The sequence below is a fragment of the Callorhinus ursinus genome, unplaced genomic scaffold (assembly GCF_003265705.2).
Source record: "Callorhinus ursinus isolate GAN/ISIS: 27379988/994484 unplaced genomic scaffold, GSC_fseal_2.0 scaffold9, whole genome shotgun sequence".
NCBI classification, from domain to species: Eukaryota; Metazoa; Chordata; class Mammalia; order Carnivora; family Otariidae; genus Callorhinus; species Callorhinus ursinus.
This window is the reverse complement of record NW_027397071.1, coordinates 10,495,852-10,521,964: the sequence shown is the minus strand read 5'-3', so window position 1 is coordinate 10,521,964 and position 26,113 is coordinate 10,495,852. Positions and strand designations below refer to the sequence as shown.

General features: G+C 40.6%; 1 protein-coding gene across 1 annotated transcript in view; it reads left to right on the top strand.

The window, feature by feature from the left end:
- The window catches only part of EEIG2 (EEIG family member 2), an 85,346-nt gene extending 59,624 nt beyond the window's left edge, over positions 1-25,722 (top strand). The window contains exons 5-11 of the mRNA XM_025872319.2: positions 1,894-1,940; positions 9,977-10,080; positions 13,718-13,813; positions 13,956-14,145; positions 14,241-14,368; positions 15,150-15,219; positions 21,752-25,722. Of these exons, the coding sequence (XP_025728104.1) occupies positions 1,894-1,940; positions 9,977-10,080; positions 13,718-13,813; positions 13,956-14,145; positions 14,241-14,368; positions 15,150-15,219; positions 21,752-21,794 (678 nt within the window). The 3' untranslated portion in view covers positions 21,795-25,722. The remainder of the gene's footprint in view (positions 1-1,893; positions 1,941-9,976; positions 10,081-13,717; positions 13,814-13,955; positions 14,146-14,240; positions 14,369-15,149; positions 15,220-21,751) is intronic.
- The last annotated feature ends 391 nt before the right edge of the window (positions 25,723-26,113 follow it).

Genomic DNA, 26,113 nt, shown 5'->3' with positions numbered 1-26,113 from the left:
CTATTCCCCTCTGCTACTACTGTCTCTTATGTTTCCAGTCCTCTTGGTCTCCTCCTCACTTCGCTGTCCTTCACCTTACTGTTCTCTCACTCTCTGCCAGCCTCTACTTGCTTCCACTTCCCTCTTTATCCAGCTTAGATTCCAGAATCCACGATTCTCCTATGCTTAAAAACACTCCTTGCTGCTTTGCCCATCTCCCTCATTGCTGTCCCCTGGTGAGTCCCTGACCCCAGTCAAATTCAGCTGACCTCTCTGGGCCTACACCCTAGTTGCCGAACGTTGCTGGAGAAGATCACACCACCATATAGCTGCCGTTCCTACAGTCTTGCTCACCACCATCAAGCAACTGTACTTCCTTTGTAAGCGTCCTTTCCCGGTTTCTAAATACTCTTTTTTTATACCTTCTTTCTCCTCGTATCTCCACACACCACCCTTGTTCTCAGCTAGTGGTCTTACTTTATCCTTTATGGAGAAAACAGAAGTCATTAAATTCAAATTCCCTCGTCTTCCTGTTGCAGAATTTACAGTTCTTCCTGTCTCTCCAGCCCTGTTACCCCTTTTGCCCCCATTACAATGAAGGAAATGTCCCTCTCCCTGTCAGAAGTCACTCCTTCCTCTTAGGTGCTAGAGTCCAAAGCTTGCCTAATCATGAGCTCTGCAGCTTGGACTATCCCTTCTCCTAATCATCTCTATCTCCAGTGAATCATCCTCATTAACATATGAAGAAACAGCTCTCATAGTCACTGTATTTAAAACAAACAAAAACCACTTCTCACCTCCTCCAACCACTATCCCACTCTCTCTGTTCTGCTTCCCCACACAATGTCTTAAAAGCTGCATGTGCCATCTCCATCCCTTCTGAGACATTCCAGGTATTCAAGAGTGCTGTTTTGATGTAGTTAGAAACCAGACTGTGGAGTTCTTTGGAAGCCGAAGGGATAAGGATGCCCACACAACTGGCCCAGGTCCCACATTTAATAAGTGTCGCGCTCAGAGAGAAGAGGAACAGTAGTGGAGGCACTCGGGTGAAGAAATAAAAAAGAAATGAGATTCTATTAGGATACATGTCAGCCACTAGTAGAAAATATGCACGTATATAAATTTTCTCTTCTTCATAAAGACCATGAGTTTCAGTATTATGCAGTCCTAGTTTCAGATCTCAGCTCTACCCTTTATTAGCTACCTGATCTTGAAAATATCACTTCATCTCCTGAGCTTAAAAGGAAAGTATCAGGCTCTCCTAGGAGTTTTGAACACTAAATGAAATCATGCAGTATACAACACTTAGCTTACGCCTGGCACATAAGTCTCAAATCACGATTGCTGTTAATGTTGTTGTTATTACTGCTATTACTGTTATTATTCCCGGAAGAACATAACAAGATCCTACGGTTGAGTCTTAAAGAGACCGTCAGCAAGTAGAGAAGAGCAACATTTCAGAAAGCATTAGCAAAGCTTTAAATTCTGTTCTAAAGTTGGAAAAAGCCCAGAAGCATTCTGCTCTCACAAGCCACTGCAGGCCCCACCTTGAAGGTCAACATGGCACGTTGGAGGGAAACATTCCAGACACTTCAGCACCACAGGAATCTGGGAGGAAAGACATACAGGAGACCACACGAGCAGCACACACCTGCGGGGCCGTCACAGCACCGGCTCTCCATTTCCACTTTCCCACGCCGATACTTGCCATTACCAAGTTTTGAATGTTGAAAAATGGTCTGTGTAAAGCAGCAATTTAATACTGGATGTAACCCAATTCAGCAATCGCTTTATTGAATAATCTCTGAATAGGAAATACTAGCCTAGGTTCTGTGGAGGATGCGTGGATTAGCAGAACATGGCTTCTCCTCTCAAGGGAACTTTTATAATCATATTTCTTTTTCTAATACCCAGGTTTTGATCAGTATGCAGCTGATGTCTGGTGACCCGTGTTTTAAAACGTAAGTTGGTGCTCAGTAAATGAATTATTTATCCGAAAGTATAATAGTCATTTTTTTTTGGTCTAAATGTTTACATTCATAACTTGTAGTGTTTACGAGTGAAGGAACTGTTCTTTTCCTAGGAGACTGACCACATAGAAATTACTATTAACCCTTTGCCAAACGAGCTCCTCGCACTCTAAAATTATTTAAGCTGTAGATCTTTCATCATCTTCAAGTTTTGGGTGAAACTATACAATTAAATTTTTGAATTTGATCTCTGTGGACTTAGTCATTTCTTCAACAAATACCTGTTAAGTGCCTTACCATGTGCTAGGCCCTATTCTAGACACTAGAGAAACAGCAGTAAAAAAAAAAAAATAGACCAAGTCCCTGACCTCTTGGAGCATATATTCTTAAGAGGAAAACAACAAGCTAAGAAATTAATGTATAATATAAAGATGGCGATGAGTGCTTTGGAGAAAAATAATGGAGGGTAGGAGGGCATGGTGGGGAGAAGGTTTGCTGTTCTATAGAGAGTAGTCAAGATGAAAGTCTTCCCTGGCAGATGGTATTTGAGCAGAGACCTGAAGGAAGTGGGGAGCACACCATGCAGATATTTGGAGAAAGAGCATTTGAAGTAGAGGGAACAGGGACAAAGCCCTTCAGGGAGAAGTGTGTTTGGTATGTCCACGGGGCTGCCAGGAGACCGGTATGTCTAGACCAGACAGAATGAGGAGGAGGGGGATAGGAAATGGGATCAGATGGTAAAGAGTCACCTCAGCCACTTATAACCTGAGATAAAAAGCTACTAGAGGGTTTAGAGCAGGGGAATAAAATTATCTGACTTATGGCTGCTAGGTAGAGAATAGACAATTTGTGGGAACAACGATGGGAGCAAGGGCAGAAATAGGTAGATGAATTAGGATGCTATTTCAGTAGTCCAAGGTTTAGGGCCTGAGTAACTCATTTATTGAAATGAGAGAGCCTCTAAGAGGAACAGGTTGGGGGTTGGCAGCTTGGGTGTTGGACATGTTACATTGGAGATCCTTATTTAATATCCAGCCAGGCACTTCAAGTAGACAGTTGGATATGACTACAGAGTTCAGTGGGGAGGCCCAGGCTGGAGATACAAATTTGGAAATCATGACATCTTCAGCACATAGAGAGTAGTTAAAGCCGTGACATTTGAATAAATGACCCAGAGGGAGTGAGTATAAAAAGACTGAGGGGTGGGACACTCCAGTGTGTTGGAGACTGGGGAGACCGGGAAGAACCAGCAAAGGAACAACTTTGAGAGAGGAGGAAGGAACCAAAGGAGAGGACCGTCCTGAAAACCAAGTGAAGGACGTGTTTCAAAAAGGAGAGAGTAACCGGCTCTGTCCCACCCCATGGACGTGGATCACCGAAGATGGGGACTGAGAATTGCCCTTTGGCTCTGCAGTACAGAGACCATTGGTACCTTTGTCAAGCACTGTGGTAGAATGCTCTGAGCCCGCAGCCTTACTGGAGTGAGTCAAAGAGGGTTTGGGAGGAGAAAAATTGGAGACAATATAAACAATTCTTATGAGGAATTTTGCTGCAAAAATAGGAACAGAAGATGGAGTTACAAATAAAAAGAGGATACAGGGTCAAGGCAGGTCTTTGGGGTTGTTTTAAGATGGGACACAGTTCAGTATATTTGTGTACTGATATGAATGGTTCAAGAGAGAAGGAGAGAGATGGTACAGAAGAGAAAAACAACAGTTGCTAGACAGTGTCCTTGGATTGTCAAAAGGAATAAAGGCAGAGAATGTAGCTTCAGATCAGGTGTATGAAAAGTGGAAGCAAATAGAAGTTGCTTTCAAATTGTTCCTGATTTCTTAGTGAAATAGGAAACAAGATGATCACAAGAGTGGGGATGGGAAAGATGGAGGTGGGGGTTTGAGGAAAGATGTGTAAAAGTCCTCTCAGAGCGTAGGAGAGTGAATGGAATGGGCAAAGGCAATTCCTGAAGACAATTGAAAAACAAAGTTAATTATATATTATTTAAAGATCTGAGAAAAAAAATATATTTAGAAAAGAAAACCTTAATTATTTCCCTGTGCATCAACTTGATGTTTTTAAGAGTAATGTCCAGGGGCGCCTGGGTGGCTCAGTTGGTTGAGTGTCCGACTCTTGAATTTATCTCAGGTCATGATCTCAGAGTTGTGGGATTGAGCCCTGTGTCAGGCTCTGCGCTCAGCAGGGAGTCTCTTTAAGATTATCTCTTTCCCTCTCCCTCTGCCCCTCCCACTGCACTCTCTCTCACTCTAAAATAAATTTTTAAAATAATTTTTTTAAAGATTTTTTTTTTATTTGAGAGAGAGAGTGAGAGACAGAGAGCACGAGAGGGAAGAGGGTCAGAGGGAGAAGCAGACCCCCAGCTGAGCAGGGAGCCCGATGCAGGACTCGATCCCGGGACCCCAGGATCATGACCTGATCCGAAGGCAGTCGCTTAACCAACTGAGCCACCCAGGCGCCCTAAAATAATTTTTAATAGCAATGTCCATATGGTTCCCTCTCCCTCTGCCCCTCCCACTGCACTCTCTCTCACTCTAAAATAAATTTTTAAAAAAATTTTTAATAGCAATGTCTATATAGTTCCCTATTTACAGTGTTTTGTAAAGATGAAAATACATATTTTTGTAAAAATCAATTATTGATTAAACTATGCGTTTTACTATAACTTATCCTTCTTGTGTTGTCATCTCTCAAACCATAATTTCCTGGCTTATTTCTTTACATCCTGCTCTCTTAGGACTAAACAATTTTTGCTATACTGTATTTGGCTTCTTAGGCTAACAGTGTTTTTCTAGTGGAATCAGCTTAGGGTGAAATGAGAAAATGAGCAGCAAAACTAAGTAGAAGAAAAGGAATTCATCATTCCTTCTCGTGAACTTATGAATATTCCCTTTCTGGCCCTTTCTGTACCATTTTATCTATTTGTGCAACTCAAATACTAAAGAGCTCAAAAATAGATCATCTTATGTTCTATATTACCTCCAGGAATGTAAATCTGACAGTCTAGAGTTTATATTTATAGAGAAAGATGTTTATAACTCATTAGAATAAACAGACCTTACCTAATCCCAAGATACATAAAAGTATTTCTTGGGAAAAACAAACCCCCAATATTTATTTTCTCTTTTCTCTGAATATTTGAAATTGTACACATATCAGTGGAAAAGGGGCAGCTCTCACACATCCATGCACTTGCACATGCTGAATATGGACTGAATAGGAAAGTGTTTAAACGACTGATGGAAAAAGTAAATTATTTTTATTAGGTTGTATTTCAATATATATCAGAAATGTAAAATCACAATGCTTTAGAGCTGAAAAGAATGTTGGAGGTTGTCTAGTCCAGTGATTTTTTTTTTCAGAATATTTAGCCACAAAGTCCTTCTGCTCAAATGTATGATGAATCCCAGTATATCACATTCTTCTGTTGAGGGGCAAAAAGGTAGAGTACCTTAGTACCGCTGAAGTCTCTAAGGGAGCTTCACAAAGCCAGTTTTAAAAGTATTATATAATCCAAGTTCTCATCTTACAGATGAGGAAACTAAGGCACAAAGCAATTGAGTGACATGACTATTTGTCTGTAAGACCTAGATGTATGTAACTAACTGCTGGGGAGGTGCATTCTACTATTCTCTCTGCTTTTGTCTGTCTTTGAGTTTTTCATGATACAAAGTTTTTAAAAACCTACTAGAGAAACTAACAAGAATACAGCAGATCTTTGGCATTCTCAGCTTTAAATTCTAGCTTGGTATTTTATGAGCAGAGGATCTGTAACATGGCTTGTATTATTTTTCTGAAAGACAAAATGTCATACCATAAGCCTGTATTTATGCTTAAGACAGCTGGTAAGTCAGGCTCCTAACTACCTGCCCTGAACTCTGTTTTGTAGTTCTCTGCAACTCATCAAATAGCCACCAACTCTTGTAAAAGAATGAAACTGGCTGAAAAGAAAGCGAACCACTAGTACTAATAAAGGAAAAGAATATTTCAAGAGAAAAATTATATGCTACACTGGCACCTGACAATTTGGTGGTAATGCAGATCTAAGGATGATCTAATCCTCTTGAGTAGCTGGGGCTCTGGAGCATTCATATTCTAGAAGGAAATTAAGATTTGTCAGAATGACTTAATGACTATTATTGTCTCCCAGTTTAATTCTTGAAACAACTCTGTGATGCATTATCCATATTTCTTAAGTGAGGACCTTGAGGCTCAGAGGTTAAGGAACTAATTTGTCCAGGGTCCCAAGATTCAAGATTCACTCATTTATTCAGTACATATGCATTGATTGTCTACCATGTGCTAACATTTACCAAACTAAATTAAGACCAGTCCCTGCTCTGAAGGATTCAGTATTTATTTGGGAGATAGACACAGAACATATGATGCTCTCAAGGCATAGAGGAGAGTCCCTAACTACTTTTTCTTAAAAGCCAGGAAAGTCTCCCCTGGGGGGGGTGGGGGGGGGAGGAGGTGACACGGAGCTAATTTTTAGAGGATGAATAGGAAATTACGAAGCAGAGGAGGTAGGTGAAGACACTCTAGGAAAAGAAAATGACTTGCTCGAGTTTATGGCATTGTTACAGGGCATGAACACCAAGTAGGTGGTATTGTCATTTTAGGTTATTTTTCACATACTCTAAACATTACTGTGAAATTAAAATTTCATCTCTCTCATTCCGTAATTGAGCTATATTACACAATTTCTGATAAGGTATACAAAAACATTTTCAGAACAAAAAGGGATAACAGAATAAAAACTGACACTACTAGGCACTCAATGATTATTTATTCAACATGACTGAGTTGTCTAGGGAGACTTAGAAGAGCTGCCAAGGCCCAGCTAAGATTTTAGATTGTAAATTTGCCTCAATATCATTCATTCCCCATCGTTAATGAATTTTCTCCATAATGCTTCGTTGCCCCAGTGTTTGAGCAGTTCATGAAGAAGGCTAAAATTATCCAGGGTTGGGGCTCTTCAAGGTTTTGGAGACTACAGAACAAGGGGTGCCAAACTCAAGGTGTTGCTAAAAGGGTTATGGCCCTGAAGTCAGGCCTAGGCAGGAAAGGGTGGAGCCCAAGGGAGACTGAGAGAGGGGGAGAAAGAGAAGAGTCCACGGGCCAGGAGCTCTGAAGGCTGGAGAACGGGTCTGAAAGGTGGAGGGATGGAGACACTGTAGTCAGGCCACCTGTGAAAGAAGAACAAAGGACCTGGTATAAAAAAAGATAGGACAGGCCAGCGTGGGTCACGATCAGTGATTAATGACTGTGACTGTAGGCTCCATTCTTTGTAAGTGTATTTGTTTTGCATATTACTTTTTCTTATGGAATATTGAATGCATGGGTTTTTTTTTTTCCCCCACTATTTTACATTATTTAAAAATCCAACCTTTGGTAATTGGAGAGGTAGGTCTAAGTCAGACTGCAGAAGGCCTTGTATTACCATTCTAAGGAGTTTGAGCTTTATCTGGAAGGAGCTATGGGTGTTTTAAATCAAAGAATAACATGTTCACATGCACACTTCAGAAGGACCACAGTGAAAGTAGCACGGACAGAGGCCGACTAGCGAGGAGACTTTTGTGGTCATAAGGTACACAGAAGACCAAACTGAAGTAATCAGTGGAGGCTGAGAAGAGATGATGAATAGGAAAAATAGGAGAGAATCTGTGTGATTTGGAAATTGATTGGTTATGGAGAAATGCAAGTAGGGAGGACCCAGAGGCTGCATCTAGGATTCTGGTTTTGGTTACTTTATGGACCATGACGGCATTCAGAGTTGGGGAGTACAAGAAGAAAGCAGATTTGGGAAAAAGAAGATGGCTTCAGTTGGGGATATATTGACCTCAGCGTACTGGCAGGACACATACTTGAAAGTATCCCAAGAGGGGGCGCCTGGGTGGCTCAGTAGGTTAAGCATCCAACTCTTGATTTGGGTTCAGGTGATGATCTCGGAATCCTTGATCTCAGATCAAGCCCCATGTTGGGCTTGCGCTGGGTGTGGAGCCTACGTAAGATTCTCGCTCCCTCTGCCCCTCCCCCCACCCCTACCCCTATTCATGTTCTAGATAGATGGACAGAGAGATGATAGATTTTTTTTAAAAAAGAAAATGTCCCAACAGGATGTGCAATTTTGGAATTTAGGAGATCATATGATAGAAATAATCTATAAATTAAATAGTTTTAATGGCAATCTTAAATGCCTGTTCAAGGATCTGAGTAGCCTGAGAATTCTATTGAGATAATATAAGAATTTAAGAATTACCACATAGCATATGTACACATACAGTATATTCACATTTACACATGTATACATACATGTATAATTTTATATATACATATATGAACATACGCACACTAATAACCACTACTTTGAAATGTACAATTTGTTTTATATTGCTTTACATTTTTTTGTTACTGTTGCATCTGGCCGGTTTAATGTTTTATATAGATTAAAAAGATAAATTCTGTAGATTAAGGCAGCTGAATGACAATTATTGAACTGTCACGAAAATATTAAACTGTGGTGTATTTAATCTGTGGTATGTGGCATTAGCCCCCCACCCAAGATGTCTACGTCCCAATCCCCAGAACCTGTGAATATGTTGGGTTAAATGGCAAAGGAGAATAAGGTGGCAGGTGGAATTAAGGTACTAATCTGCTGACCTCACGGAGATTATTCTGGGTTCTCCAGATGGACCCAATATAATCCCAAGGGTCCTTAAAGGGAAGAGGTATAATTCAAGGGAAAAGGTAATTGGAAAAGTATCAGGGTCAGAGGAAATGTGAAATACAGAACAGTTAGAGATGGGACCTTTCTGGCTTTGAAGATGGAGGAAGGAGCCATGAGCTAAGGAATGCAGGTGGTCTCTGGAAGCCGGAAAAGACAAGGGAAGAGATTCTCCCCCAAAGCCTCCAGGGGGGAATGTGGTCCTGCCAACACCTTGATTTTAGTCCAGTGGAACATATGTCAGACCTTTAACCTACAGAAATGTAAGATCATAAATTTGTGTTAAGTCTCTAAGTTTGTGGTAATGTGTTACAGCAACAAGAGGTAACTAATATACTCAGGCTAATTTTTGGTCATCTTTATTTTGGAAATACTTTTCTAGTTTATTTTAGTGATCTTTATTTTGGAGGTACTTTGCTAGTGCATTTTGAATTTCAATAAATACAAAATAACAAAAAGAGAATTGCCACATAGTGGGTCAGTTTCACTATCCCTTCAGCCACCTTCCTATTTTACCTCAGGTCACCCAGGGATAGTCTCTAGGAGGATGTGATTTTTTTTTTTTTCTAGACTATCAACCTTAATAGGTTAGGGATGTTTTATTTAAAAAAAAAAATTCTTGTTAGAACTCAAACTGGCCCCTCCCTGCTTCACAGCTTCCACATGGAGATAGGAGCCTTGAATTAGCCAATGAAAACATATCCATCACCTACCCCAGAGAATCCAGCCCAAAAAGCAAATCTGAACAACTGGAGTTCTTTACAGACTCCCCCTGGGGCAGGTGAACTGTTTACAGAGAAGGTAGAAGATAAAACCATGGGGACAATTTATAAGAAGTTAGCAGAGTCAACAAAAGAGCTTAGGCACTGGAGCAGGAAGCATGATGGAACCTCACAACCTCAGGCACAAAGGGGCTTAATGCCCCTCGTCTATCTCCCTGCATTGTCCGAGAGTTGACGGCCGAAGCATCCTCCACTGATGGTGCTGGGGAGGCAAGGACAGAGCCTCTCTCTCTTTCCCACACTCTGTGAAGGCAGTGTCGTTTCTGGTCTCACATTTTCTGTTGAGTAAAAATCCTTTCTCCCCCTCCCCACCATGAATCTCATTCCAGTTTTGAGGAAGCTCGTACAGTATTTGTTGATTTTTATTACGCTCACCCTCAGAGGAACATTAAGCACGCACCTTACTAAGGCTGTATACTGATTCCACAACCAGTCTTTAACACTATTTCAAGCTTTCAGATTCACCCATCAATCAAGTTCTGATCCTTAGAAATATTTATTTATAGGCCTCCTTCTACATCGATGTCTATACCAATTGCTGGTGAATCTGAATCTCTGGAAGAAGACAGAAAAGGTGGAGAGACTCTCAAAATCCATCTTGGAATAGCAGGTATGGATGTGTGTGGCATACTGTTTCTTTCATTTGTACTACTTGGCATCCTAAAAGATTCCCAAAGTCCCACCCAGATTTAAAATTCTTTGGGTAGATGGCTTGATGAAATGGGCCAGTAATTATCAGCACAGTTTTAATTATGCAGTTTTTGGTTAAGCCAGTGCTTCATTTGTCTGAAACAGATTGCCCTGACAGATTAAGAGCTAAACGTTGCAGTGACACACACCCCCCCATTGTGTACTTCAGCAGGAGTTTGCCTATTCCACATGCCCAGCAACCTGTCAGGTGTTGCTTCTCCTCCCTGGATCACTTTCCTCTGTCAGTGGTTCCCAAACATGAGTGTACATCAGAGTCACCTGGTGGGCTTGTTAAACCTACAGCCGGAGGTTCTGATTCGGTGGATCGGGGTTGGGGCCTAAAAATTGCATTATTGTGTTCCCAAGTGACACGGATGCTGCTTCTCTGGACAGACTCCCAGCCACAGTCACAATCGGCTCCAGGAGTTAAAAGCAGGGTGGGGAAAATGTTAAGCTGGCTGAAGAAAAAAGACTTAGGAGCTTCCTTTCTTTTCCTTTCTTTCTTGTGGGGGAGGTTATTATTTGAAAGAATGAAAAGAAAGGTGTAGTGATGGGATTAACATTTTTTTTTTAAAGATTTTATTTATTTGACACACAGAGCGAGAGAGAGAGAGAGAGAGAGAGAGAGAGAGAGAGAGCACAAGCAGGGGGAGCGGCAGGCAGAGGGAGAAGCAGGCTTCCTGCATGAGCAGGGAGCCCGATGTGGGGCTCGATCCCAGGACCCTGGGATCATGGCCTGAGCTGAAGGCAGTGGTTTAACCAACTGAGCCACCCAGGCGCCCTGGGATTAACATTTTCATCACCTTTCTAGATATGCAAAGATAAGGTTTCTTGTTGCTAATAAGGACTACAGTTCTCATGATTTAGGATCAATCCTTTGCATACTTTTAAACTTTCCATTAGCTCCTTCTCTTTGGTATTTAAATATTCTGAATTCTTTATTTTAAAAAAAGCTCACTGGCCCTACATCCTCTGTCTACTGCTCTTCTGTGTGTTCGTGCTCTTCTTCCTGCAGCCTCCCCTTCCCTCTTTCATACCTTTTAGAGCCAAACTTCTAGGAAGAATACTGTGCATTTATTCCTAAACACATGTGACACCTGGCTTCCAGCTTCTGCGCTGTCTTATGTCTCCAGTAACAGGGCTGTCAAATCCTGTGGGCGTTTTTTCTGCTCTCACCTGACTTGGCCATCTACTCTTTCTTGAAACCTTCTTTGCCCTTGGCTCCCACCTCTCTGACCTTTCCTTATCTTAGCTTCTTGGAGGCTCTTCATCTTCTCCCACCTTCCTCTTAAATGCTGATGTTCCAGAGTTCAGTTCCCTCTACTCACCGTCCCTGGGCAATATCCTCTATACCCTTGGATTTAACTATCCATTCATGTAAATGTGATCATGTAAATATGAATCGAACACTTTGGTTTACAAATCTGTGTTGCCTCCAGACCTCTCTCCTAAACTCCAGGTGCACATTTCCAAATGCTTTCTGGGAAGGTCCACTTCATGTTCCCTGTTCTACTGAAATGCTTCTGTTTCACAGCCATACTCCAAGTTCCTCCAGATCAGGTCTTACTTGTCTTTGTACCTCCAGCGTAAGGCCAGGGGCACAGGAGCCATCCACTGCATGGTGACCTGGCGTCTTCTCAGGCACTTCAGGGTCCCCACACCTGGCACAAGTTTTCCCAGCCCTTCCTCCTGCATCTTCTGTCTCACTTATCCTTGCACACTCGAGTACTCGCCAATCAAGCCCTGCCGCTCGTGCCTGCTAACCACCTCTCTCTCAGCTGGGGTCTTGTGAAAACCTTCACTCCTCCACGCCCTGTCCATCCTGTGGCCAAGATGTACATTAGTCACATCACAGCTTTGCTTAAAGCCAGTGAATTATTTCCTTCTTTAAACCCATAGAAAGTCCCTCACAATCAGGCATCTGTTCATCTCTCTTTTCCCTTCAGTCATATCTGCCCAACTACCCAGTGTTCTGACTGTACCAAACTGTCTGCTCTCTGCAAATGAGGCATGCTTTTCCCCACCAAGTCTCGCCGAGGAGTTGCTATACGTGCTTAAAGACCTCGAGGTAGGGGCACCTGGGTGGCTCAGCTGTTAAGCATCTGCCTTCTTCAGCTCAGGTCATGATCCCAGTATCCTGGGATCAGGCTCCCTACTCAGCAGGAAGCCTGCTTCTCTCTCTCCCACTCCCCCTGCTTGTGTTCCCTCTCTTGCTGTGTCTCTCTGTCAAATAAATAAATAAAATATTTAAAACATAAAAATAAATTTAAAAAAAGACCTCGAGGTAGCCTCCTCTATGGGGTCTTGCCCCCACTACCAGGTAGTGTTCAATGTACTTATCCTTCCAAGCTCTCTTAGTAACACTTTCTCAGTGCTTGCCACATTGTATTATAACCACTTCTACCTCTAAACTCTGAGCATTTATTTTGTACTCCCTTTATCTTATATACTACTGGGCACCTGACTTGGTAAGAGCTTAATAATTATTGAATGAATACATTTTGAAAACCAATAGATAAATGAATTAAAATCTGAGCCAACTCTCAGAATAAAAGGTTAGTCCTATATAATTCCTGATATGAACCAGTACTTTGGGTTTCGATCTTGCTGTGGCTCACTTTTGTGTTTAGGACCACTGTAAAGCAGGCCCGGGGATGCTGGTTTGGATTCATATCTTGTGGCCTGACCAGAAGTGAGAAACCTTTGCAGAAGGGCCGGGTCACTCCAGTAGCCTCCTTGTTGGGCAGCATTTCTTGGTCCAGCTGCATCCAATATCATTTATAGAACTGCTGCTTATAATTGCTGTTACTCAGTTGGTTTCCTTTTGCCTCTAAGTGAAAAACAGTTCTAATTTCCAAATATTTCACGCTAATGAAAATGGCCACAGTTTTGCATTCTGAGGAACCTCGTTCTGGAAATATATAATTGGCATCTGGAAATGCATATTATCAGGGAACAGCTAGAAATGGCTTTGACCCTGGGGTGGTTTTTTGGTTTGGGGTTTTTTGGGTTTTGGGGTTTTTTGTTGTGGGGGGGGGTTTGTACATTTACTTTGAAACTGAATACTATAATCAATTCCTGCGAACTTTTATTCTCACTGCTACATTTCATGCTGTGATTTAAATCACAGACATTTGCCCAAATTATAGCCTACCACTAGCAATACTAACATTAAAGTCGTGCTCTTTAGTTTACTGCTGTGATGGATTTTTTGAGAGCAAGATTTCCTCAAAAAGCACACAAAGACCTGGCTATTTTATGAGTATAAGAATACATCCGACTCATTTTTATTAGAGAAATACTGAATGTCAAAGCTGAAATGGTTTTATTCAAGATAGAGTGCTGTTAAATCTTATAAAAAAAGTATTTCTTCAATAAACTAAGTTTTTTATATTTCTTGCAGTTGACATTGTACCAATTTAAAAGGGTCTCTTTCACTTTGTAACTAATTTTTCTTGATAATGAACTTGGCAGTTTACAAAATCTGCAGATGAGAATACAAATTGACCATTGACTTGTTGGCAGTCATAGTAACACTGTGTTATGACATATTGCAGATCTTTCAGCAAAGAGTGCCTCTGTTCCAGATGAACTTGGCGCCTGTGGACATTCTAGAACATCAAGCTATGCAAGCCAGCAGTCAAAAGTATCAGGTAGAGACTAACAGTGAGGTTGAATTCCTTAGACATTTATTGCTCTAAGGGATTAATTGAAATTGCTGGGGTGTGGAAGAAGAACGCTTGATTGCAGTGTATTTGATGTTAGTGTTTTATCCAGAGCGCTTTTCTCTGACAGGGTATAGCTCGTGCCACTCCCGGTCATCCAGTTTTTCTGAGCTCTGTCACAGGAGAAACACCTCAGTGGGAAGCACATCAACGGGAATTGAAAGCATTCTAGAGCCGTGTGATGAAATTGAGCCAAAAATAGCCGAAACAAACCTTGATCCAGCCGGCAAAGAAGATACTGCTTCGGAAATGCTCACCAGGTATCCTTTCAGTCTGTGCTTAAATGGGGAGAAAAAAACAACTTTGTTCTCATAAGAAAAAGGAGGGGAAAAATTTTTTTTAATTATTTTCCAAGATGCCCAGTGAAGCAAGATTCTGTAGAATCTCAGCTGAAGCGAGTTGATGACACCAGAGTGGATGCAGATGATATTGTGGAGAAAATACTACAGAGTCAAGACTTCAGCCTAGATTCCAGTGCCGAAGGTATATGGGTAATATTAAATGTGCATAGATGTCTGCAACCCAGGTCCGTGTAGTCCGTGTGCTCAACCGGAAAGGGTCCTTACATCACCCTGACTGTTACATGTCGGTAAAATGAATTTCATTGCCCATGAAAATCTGAAGATAACTTTGTAGCTCATTTATTTTCAGGAATGAATATTAAATTGGGAGAAGAATGAACTTGAGTTTAAAAACATCAATTTTGAAGAGAGGTTTTATTGTGTATGCCTCAACATCCACTGTGTTTATATACCTTATGGCCAATGTCTACATCTGTTTTGACATAACTGAACACTAGTACTTCACATCAGTGTAATTTGGAGGGTTGGGTGGTGATCTTGAGATGATAGCGAATAATAGAATCTTTTATTCCTTCCTCAGCATTTTCACTGAGGCTGAAAATTTACATGCCACCAGTTTGAAAGGTGTAATTATCCATGCTGGTGTGAATAGAGAGCAGTTAACAATGGACTTAGTTTCACTACGTAACTGGTTGTAAAAATTTACTTGTGGAAATTTATAGGAAGAGATGTCTTCTTTACTCAGTTTTAAAGAAAAATAGCTTTAGGGAGGTTGATGAGAAATAACTATGAGGATATCTTCTAAATTGCCTGTTTGAAAACATGCGTGCAGCTTTTTAAGTTTTTTATTTCTTTAATAAAACTTTCTGAAACATAAAATATGAATTGAGTACAATAGGAATATTATTTGATGACAATCTAGTAACTGTACCTATAACAAGTATTTTAAATGTGAATTGCAGAAGAAGGCCTGAGGTTATTTGTGGGTCCTGGGGGAAGTACCACCTTCGGCAGCCATCATCTTCCAAATAGGTATGTAGTCCAGACAGTCTCTTATTAAATAAAGAATACACTGCCTTTTTCTTTTAAATGTTCTTGAGTGGAAGATGAAGGGTACAAAGTTTGTATTAGACTGAGGCTAGAAAACACATACAGTGATTCCATGAGAAGAATTACAGCTCTGAGTTTTCCTTGAGTATGTTTGAATTATAAGTTTATTTGTTGATTTTCTTCTCTTTTTTTTTAAGATTTATTTATTTATTTGACAGAGAGAGACACAGCGAGAGAGGGAACACAAGCAGGGGGAGTGGGAGAGAGAGAAGCAGGCTTCCTGACCAGCAGGGAGCCCGATGAGGGGCTCAATCCTAGGACCCTGGGATCATGACCTGAGCCGAAGGCAGGTGCTTAACGACTGAGCCACCCAGGCGCCCCTATTTGTTGATTTTCTTAAGTGTGTTTTTAGAATGTATTAGTAGAGGACTAGAGGAGCATTGGGCAAGATGCAATTAAAAAGGGATGTTTAGGAAAGAGTTCTTAGGGGGCACCTGTGTGGCTCAGTTGGTTAAGCATCTGCCTTCGGCTCGGGTCACGATCCCAGGATCCTGGGATCAACTCCCACATCGGGCTCCCTGCTCTTCGGGGAGCCTGCTTCCCCCTCTCCCTCTGCTGCTCCCCCTGCTTTTATACTTGTCCTCTCTTGCTCTTTGACAAGTAAGTAAAATCTTAAAAAAAAAAAAGTTCTTAGTCTGATATTTTAGAAAGAGCAAAGCAGAATTACCTTTCAGTCAGTGATCTTGTCTGTTGTGAGCAGTTACACAGCCACTCAGCAGCAAACACTTAGTATTAACCTTTTTTGTACTCCCCTCTTCTCCACCCTACAAGAGTCTAATCTACATACTAAGAACAGCTCAGAAAAAACAAACATGATTTTGGGAGTTACTCAGATTCAGGTGAAGAAAAGGTACCTGCCAGACTTACCATTCAGTTTCCCAGCCCTGCAGCAAATAGTCATGAGCCCTGATGCTCAGAACACTTGAGGAATTCTGATCTCTGCCCTGACGTGCACCCCCGATACTCAGTATTTCCACATAATATTTATGTAGAGTTCCAGGATAAGTCAGAGTTGGTTAGGGAGCCCTCCTTGGTCCAAGACAGTTATTTTATTCTCTAATGCTCACAACCTCAAAGAATGTCTCATTCATTTGTTCCACCAGTACTGGTCTTATTGAGTACCTCCTATGTGTCCAGCACATCGCAGGGTCCAAAAGATATGAACGGTAACAGTAAATACCTACAATCAGATGTGATGGGTAGGTAAGAGAGGGACATACAAAGAGACTATGAGGAGATGGTTCATTTGAACTGGGGATTTTAGAGGATGTAAGCACAATTTATAGTTTTCGTTACCTCTCACTGACTTACCCATTCATTAAATTCAGTAACTATTTATTAGGCCAAGTCATGGGTAAGGATGCAAAGCAGAAAGACCCAGCTCACCCTCAGCTAGCTTATGTTCCTAGCACATAGGGTTGGCAAATTACAGCCTGTGAGCCAAGTTGGCTCACTGCCTAGTTTTGTAGAAATAATTTTATTGGAATACAACAACACCTATTTATGTATTACCGATGGCTGCTTTGATGCTCCCGTAGCAGAGTTGAGTAGTATGTAGAGATCACAGTGGCCCACGGAGCCTAAAATATTTATTCTCTGTCTCTTTGTAGCAGGTGAGATAGACAAACTAAAATTTATAGCAGTATAGTAAGTACTATAATATAGAGAAGTAGAGGAAACTGAGAGAACAAGATAGGACCTCACTCAGAGAAAACCTCCTAGAAAGTTGACACCTGTAAAGAGTCTTGGAGAGAATTAAGAGGTAAATGAGGTTAACAGGTGGATATGAGGAAGACAAATATTCCTGGTAATCGGTTCAAATAGAATGAGCTTGTAGGTATAACAATTATATCATTATATAACAGTAAATATATAATAATTACAGGTAACACTTACTGAGCACTTATTTATGTAACAGGCACATATATATGTTTCATTCAGTTCTTACATTATCTCTTTCAGTACTCACAAGGTACTGTTATTAGTTTGTAAAAAGAGAAAACGAAGAGGTCAAAGAAATTTGCCCAAAGCCTTAAAACTAATAAGTGATAAAACCAGGATTCAAACTCCTGTCTCTTTGAGTCTGAACACAAACACATTTGTGGTGGCTAACTATCAGACCTTGCTGGCTTGTGAATAACCTGACCTACTTAGGGAGTTGCCAGTGAACAGGTACTCCTGAAGAGGGGGCATGGGAAGGAGGCTGTGGGACATGAGGTTGGCAACAATCTCAAAGCCAGGTTGTTTTAAATGGCCTCTATCACCATAACAAAGAGTTTATTATCTTTTTTTATCATGTGTACAGTTTGATCATTCTTTGCAGGAAAGTGATCTATCAGATGGGCATTTTAGAAAACTAGTCATAATTTGAGCGGGTTGGGTGGGTGGGCGGGGGAGATTGGAGCAAGGAGAGACTAGGAGAGGCATCTATGAGGACAGTGATAAGTACGGTCAAGAGAACATGTGTTTTTGAGTTAAAGAGTTTGGGTTATATCCTAGCCAGACCACTTTTGGGGCCTCAGTAAATCTTTTAATCTCAATGGAATTTTAGTTACCCCTGTTGAAAAGCGGGGGTAATCATGGGATTGATGTCAAGAGTAAATGACATAATATACTGAGTAAGCTCTAGCAATTATCAATTTAGGTAGAAGAAACACAAACAATATAGTTCCAACCAAAAGGAACCAAAGTAGTAAATGCTCAAAGGCACAAGTTATCTCTACTCTCATTTCAGACTGCTCAGGGTCCAAGTCAGACTTCCCACCCCTATCTGCTTTACTGATGTTATTAACCTCTGTAAGGCTTATTTTCCTCACCTGAAAAATGGGAGTGATAAATATTACCTAACTCATAGGATTTTACTGAGGATTAAATTAGATAAGTAATATAAAGTATTTAACACAGTTAACACATGGACAGCTCTCAGTATATGCTGGTTGTATATATTGTTGTTACTCTGAGGAAAGAAAAATAATTTCTATTTGAGAGATAATCTAGAACTTAGGATATAAAAGCATTCATAGTTTTGAGTCCCACCCCCTTTCCAAATGAATGTTAGAAGAATCATCACCCAATGCATGAAAGTCTAACATTATAATTAGGGGTTGAAGTAGATGTCACATGCCACAGAAAGGCTGAGAAATGTTAGAGATAGTGTATTATGGTGAGAAGAGAATGTGCCATGCAGTCAGACATAGATTTCATTCCTGGCTTAGCCATCATAACCCAGCTTGGCTATAATCCTGACAAATCACATCTCTTACTTGCCACCAAAAAGACATATCGCTGGGGTTAACGACACAGGCTCTGGAGTTGGGCTCCCTGGGTTCGGTCCCAAGCTCCATCAAGTATCAGCTGTGTGTCTTCAGTAAGTCACCCCACTTCTCTCTGCCTCAGTCTCCTAAACTACAAAATAGTGACGATAAAGGATCCCACCTCATAAGCGTTATAAGGCTTAAATTAAGTGAGGTAAGACATGTAAATGGCTAAAACAAAACCTGGCATGCAGTTAAACACTCAAGTACTTAATATGCACTAATTAAAGGTCTCTCTTGCAGAGTTATTTGAAGTACCCAGCATAATACTTGTATACGTAGGCTCTCCATCACTAGGTGTGATGAGGACACACAAATGTGTTAGCATCAGATCTATTCTGAGAGAGAAACTGGCAGCACAAGATGAAACTAGAATCATTTACTCCGGCACTGAAGAGGCACAAGAACCATACATACCTAGTTAGGAAAGTGAACCCATGAGAATGAAGGAACAGAGCAATAAGCAATCGAGACTTGGGGAGGAATACCCCCAGTAACCCCTCTGAAGCCTAGTGGGTACAGCCTGACCAGCTCAGGGATGCCTACAGAGGTTGCAGGGTTGCACCTCCTTGCTTGCCTTTGAGACATTTAGTTTCTGACAGAAAGTGCTTTCATTTGCTTTTGTTCCTCTCTGTGATTTGTCTTTCATCTCTGGCCATTTTTAGATTTTATCACTGGTTATTAGCAGTTTGGTTATGATGTGCCTTGGAGTGTTTCTTTTTGTGTTTATTTTGCTTGGGGTCCATGAAGCTTCTTGGATCTGTGGTTTACAGTTTTCCTCAAGTTTGGAAATTCTCCAGCCATTATTTTTACCTGCCCCTCCTTCTGTTTTCCTCACCTACAGATTCTAGCCCCCAGCCTCCCTGAGCTCAGAAAGAGTGACCCCCGCCCCGCACTCAGAAAGACCACCTGGCTGTGTTGGGGTTCTCCCTGCACTGCAGGCTGGAAGGACCCTGAAGGAAACCGCTTTGGGCTTTCTTCATTGATTTCCCTTCTCTCAGAACCAGTCCTGTACTGCCTGTTGTCCAGTGTGTAAAACTGTTGTTTTACATGTGCTGTAAAAATGTTCTAGTTATTTAAAGCAGGAGGGAAAGTCCGGTTCCTGTTACTCCATCATTGCCAGAGTAGAACCATTTTAGGGCCTCTGTGCAGGGGCGGTGCTCAGCAAGGTCCCTTCAAATTCTGATTGTCTGTAGCTGTGCATGAATGTTCACTGGTGTTATGAATGTTCCCGTTTCTTCTGCAGAATGACTCTGTAAGAACAGGAGCCTCTGAGCAGTCAACTGAAAAGTCCAATTCAGTCCACAGTGGGCTGGTAACCAGTACATTACTCCCATTTTTTAGAATTTCCTCTTAAAATTCCATCTGGGAAGAGACCAGTCATGGTGGTTGCTTCTGGTCTTACTAATCTTGGGCATACTCAGAGTGTGAAATGGTCAAGTAGTGTAGCCCCTGGCGTCTTGACACAGGAGGAGATGGGTACTGGTGATAACTTGAAGCAATAATACCATCCCCTCCTGCTTACTCAGGAAGGCTCAAGGATCCTCACCTAAAAATAAACCCAGCTGCCATCAAAAAGGCACTGTGCTTTTATAGACATGTAGAAAACCTTTATCCTCCCAGATGAAGAAACGATAGAGGGAACAGGTGTGTTCATTCCATTATAACCTAGGGCCAAGGTACTAGGTGCATCAGCAATAACAGACCTTCTGTTGATGAGGCCATTACTTCATTTAAATATGTTTTAGTCACAAAGCTTGCAAATTTTAAGTTTTTAGTATTCTCCATATTTCATTAATAGAGGTCAGTCAGTGCCTGGAATATCAGGACAAAGGCTAAGCTGCTATAACAAAGAGAACCAGAAATAGGGTGGCCAGGCTGACGAGACAGCTTTGCCTCAGAAGGTGATTCACTGACCCAAGGCGCCTCCATTTTGCCCTTCACCATATTCCCTACCTGTTGTCAAACTTGGATGGCTACCAGTCCAGAGCAAGCAATTTCTCTTTAAGCAAGTGAGACAGAGTTGACACATCCCCATTCATGTTCCATGGGGGGGGGGGGGGGGACTAAGTCACATGCCAACACCTGTCAACAAAGGAGTTTAGGAATTGTGGCCTCTAGCTGAGAAGCCTGTACAGCCTGTAGCCAGAACCATGAAGAAGGAGAGGATAGATTTAGGGGGACAACCAGCAGTATGCCAAACCAAGCTAATGAAGAAATAAACCCCTCTTCAAGATCACTTCACTTTAGGGGCACCTGGGTGGCTCAGTCGGTTAAACGTCCAACTCTTGATTTCGGCTCAGGTCATGATCTCAAGGTTGTGGGATCAAGCCTCCACGCTCAACAGAAGTCTGTTTCTCTCTTTCTTTCTCTCTCTCCCCCTGCTTTCATACCATCTCTCTAATAAATAAATCTTTAAAAAAAACCACTTCACTTTAAATCTGTATTACACCGGTATAATTTACATTACTGACTACATATAAAGACAGTGGCATGGGGCACCTGGGTGGCTCAGTCTGTTAAGTGTCCACCTTCGGCTCAGGTCATGATCCCAGGGTCCTGGGATCAAGCCCCGCATCAGGCTCCCTGCTCCGCGGGGAGTCTGCTTCTCCCTCTGCCTCTGCCGCTCCCTCTGCTCATGCGCTCTCTCGCTCGCTCGCTCTCTCTCAAATACATGAAATCTTTAAAAAAAAAAAAAATGAAGACATTGGCAGGCTGACTAAAAGAATTCTTGTACTTTCTAGAAAGGTACATTAAGACACCACACGCTAAAAACAATCACCCATTAACTGCAAGGCCTGGGTAAATTGCCAGTCAATATATACTCTTGGATGAGATTGATTTTTTAGGATTTACATATAAACAGGTTTCAAGAAAAGATTTCTTGCCACACGTTAAAGATTTAGGAACAATACTAGATTATTGTAGGAATAAGTATGACTCGACTAATCCAACATATTGATGATAAACATTTAATATTTCAAGTATTTTCTATCTGTGATCTCTTTAAACCGTGTGGAAATTAAATCTAGCAGAAAATGCCTAATGCACTATCTCTTTGAGGGCAAGCTTAACCAGAACAGTGTTAAGCATTACAGCTCAAGATCTTGAAGTGTTTTTTTTTTCCCCTCCTGTTGTAGGGTGGGGTCCGGAGCTTATGAACAAGTTGTGATCAAACGCTAGAAGTCAAGCTGGTGAACTGAAGCTTCCCTGGGGGGTTGAGACGTGGGCAGTCAAGCTGTCGAGGCACTTCGTTCAAGCACTTAGGAGAAAATGAGCGTATTTTACAAATGAAGCACGGTCCTCTATTAAGAGGAAAGCCAACACCGATTTCTTCTCGGAAAGTGCCCACCACTGCCCTGTGCCACCCACGGAAAGGGAACATCAGAACTGTAGCATCCAGGTGCTGGGCCACGTGTCGCTAGCGGCAGACGGCTTCCGCGGTCACTGCATAGGATAATGAAAAGCCTGCTTTTTCTTTCCAAACATCCAGGTGGGGAAAGCAACACTATACATCTGAGTATAGCTCCGTGCTGAAGTATAAAGCCTGTAGTAGAGGCGCTCAGCAGGTTTGGGCTCTAATTATTTCATTTTAATGTTTGGGAGGTAATAAGTGAATCATGTGGACCCTATAAATTCTATCAAGATAGTTATAACCTCTTAAGGAAATCTCCCAGATTCCACCCTACCTATAGTATTGTACTGTTTAGTAACTTTTCTTGATTAAATAATTGATACAAAGTTTGGGTGTTCATGTTTGGGGGAAAATGTTATACTACAATTTAAACGTGTAGAATGCTTAATTCTCACCATATCTGTCACAAATGGAATGTGTTTAAGTCTGAGATAGGTGAATGAGTGTAATGCCTGCCATTATTTTGCAACACGTATTGTTACTAGTTAACGTTAGATGAGCTGCAGAACTCCTACTAGCACTATAGATGAGATTCACGCTAAGTTTAATATTTAATAGGTTAAGCTCCCATAAGGCACCTTTAAGAGCTGTTCTAACTGAGTAATATCTGCTGGTTTCAGGAGTCAGAATTCAGAACAGGAGGAAAATTGTAGCATGATCAGAAACAGTGGCCTTTTCTGTGTAAGTTCAGACTTATATCTGAAACTGAAAATTATTCCAAGGAGGTAGCAGATAAGACAGGGGACAGCTGCTTGACATTACTGACATGGACTCGTGGTTTTCTATTTTAAACTCCGCACAATAGGATACTATGTTTTTTCCTTTACTGTAACAGTAGTTGTTTTGAGACAGTAGACTATAACATAATCCAATATAGCTTTAAAAGTAAGAATATCTGATCTGGATCCAGTTTAACAAGCTCAGCAGACAGACCATCTTTTTATCAGGTGGGAAGTTTTTCTGGTCTTACATGACAAGTTTTAATGTTCTTGGAGTCACTCAGTCACTGAAGAAAAATGCAGATTCTATAGAACCAGTAATTCCCAGTCCTTACATTCAAAACTGTGTGCAGATAAAACACAATACGTTAGAATAACTTTGGTCTAGGTATTTTTGTGTTGGCAAAGTAAGGGGAAAATACATTAAGAAGGTATTTCAATGTCCAAATGTAGAGATTTGGAAAAATTTTGAGTAGTTCGTTAGGGTTTTAGATTTTTTAACATTCCAAAGCTTAGGTATTCTAAATTAATCCAGTTCTACTGCAAATAGATATTTTTAAAAAAGTAAAACCCCATTTTAGAATCTTTTGAATGTTGATAGAGTTTGAGTCATTAGTAATACTTTTATTTTATTTTGACAAAGGAAAAAAATTGACCTGACCATTTTAGTCTAACCAAGGAAAAAACCATTAGCTTAAGTGGTAAAGACTTGCTTGCTCTCTGTGATTAACAGTGAGCTGATCCATCCATTATATATTATTGGGGGGGGGGGTCAAAGTTTTTAATAGAGATATGAAACTAGTGTTTACAGATATTTATGACATGTTTTAAGAACATATTTTTCTATTTTCAAAATATTTCTAGGCTATATTTTTTATTGGCACTTCTGCAAATGATTTTGCCATTTTGAAAATGATAAAAGCTATCAATTATAAGCAAGGTTCAGTGAGGACATTCTTCAGATATGTGAAAGGTCCTGTAATCCAGGCATTGCCCATCTTATCCCTGCCTGCCCTTGGCTTCCTCGTACCTTTATACAAGACTGGCTCTCAGCATTTAAAAAGATACAGAATTATTTTTTTAAAAATGTGGAGATCTTGAAAAGCATAAAAATCATGCCCTCTATAATTTTAGCAACCACCAGATACATCTTGATTTATGTAGTAGGAAATCATTTTAATAGAAACATCAATGAGGGAAAAGTCAGCACAAGTCTGGATTCCTTTTATTTTGTGTGGCATTGGTGGGCATACTTTGCAATCACATTTATTTACAGTCCCCTGGAAATATTTGTTAAAGTTTGTTTAAATGTCTGCCTGGTTTTTCTGGTTTTTCTTAGAGCATGTACTGTGTAGCCATATCTTAAAGATGTAGCTATTTTTAAAAACTGCTTTTTATTTAATTTGAGAATTTTTATTTTTTTTTATTTTTTTAATGTTATGTTAGTCACCATACAGTACATCATTAGTTTTTCATGTAGTGTTGCTTTTTAAATACCAAGTGCACTTTTGGTTCCATTTGGAATTGAGAAAATTGGATTCGAAAAATTAGATCTTAATAAATTGGTCTTTAAAGTCAAATTTCAAATCACCCAGTCTTGGAGAATTTGCAAATGTATAACATTGTCTTTGTCTAATCCTATCCTAGAGAAAGATTAATGGTATATTAAAGCTATTTATTTGTGGTCAGAAAAGGAAGTCTTAAATACCCTGTTTGGGGGAAATACAGAGGCCAGTCAGAAGCCCACTTCCTGTGACTCAAGCTGGTAACTGAGACCAGAGAGGATGTCGGGTAGCAGGGGCAGAGCAGCCCTGGGCCATCAGTTTGCATTTTGATGGTTGACTCCCCTTTGAGGTGTGGAAGCCTTCCATACTCAGCAACTGTTGTGGATTAGTACTTTAAAATCTGAGAAAGTCTTGACCAAGAATCCTAAAGCCCACCATCCCATTACAGGAAAATACCATCAGAGCAATGATATCCAAACTAGATTCCTCCGTTTTGTTTTGCTTTTGCAGGAAAACTGTGAGCCATCAAGGTCCACCACTTAGCCTATTTGTTACTAGAAGGAAAACAAATCTTCAGCTAACCTCCAACCAAAACATAAGACATCCAGAAGTAATTTTAGACTGAGACTGCCGCGCCAGCTAGACCACTTTGCAGACTCGAGCTGACAGTATTAAATACTTAAGTGCTCTGAAGTGTTAGTCTACGTCATACTTACATAATCATATAACAGTGCTTAAAAGAGACTGGGCTTATATGATGGGGTTGCATTTTATTTCAACAGGTCTAACTGGGACAGTTCAGAAATTATACTTGGTCGGTTCTCTTAGATGGTACGTCATGTGAATATATTCAAGTACTGTAACTGAAATTATTAACGCCCCTTTCTGTGTTGGCTTAGGTACTATGCATAATTTTAATAGCTCAGATGTTTAAGAATATAAAGTCTAAAAATATAAAGGATGAAATAAGTTTAAAGACTACTCTGGAAATAAAGGCCTTATTACCTTAGATATATGATTTTTCATAAGAGAATATATACACAGTATATTTTAAATAGTCGTGTGGGTGGTCTCTACTCCCTATGACAAAGCTGGCAAAATTTTTTATTTACAACGACAACATAGTCTGCATTTACAAATGTTTATGTTCATCTTATATATATATAACAAAATTCTCTTGCTGATATTCATTGACCAAATCCCATGCAGAGGAATACTTAGGATATATTGTTTGATTGTTTTTTGGAAATACATCTTATTCTGGAAGTTGATACAATTTGTGGGTAATCATGTAAATGTTTATGGAGAAAAAATTGTTATGGAAGTGATTCCATTAGTATTGTTCTAATACTTGGAAAATGACCTTCATATTTATATATTTGACTGTACAACTATAAATCCAGGAAATTTTTACCAAAAAAAATTTATTGTATTTCTAATAATGTAAAGGTGAATCTTTTACCTGTTCAATAAAAATCATCTTAAACTTTACAATGTGTATACTTTAAAATGTCAGTTAAGATTCTGTCAGAAATCAGTCAGATTCTCGCCAAGGTAAGAGAACAGAAGTAAAAGGATCAGTATACGTTCTCCCTGACGGTTCCCCTCATTTATTACCAGGTGGTGCAGCACAGACTTGAATCCTCTAGGGAAAGACCCTTCTTTTGAACTCTGAGCTTCACCCTGCAGTGGGGGGGGGGGGGGGGGGCATGGGCTCTAGAGTAAGACAGACCTGAGTCCGAATTCAAGCTCCCTTCTGAACCTGTTTCTAATTGAGGGTGGACATAATACTATCACTGACTCTTCTGGGTTAGGAGCAAGAACCCATGAACTATTAGGAATATACCACAGTAAGCACTCCTA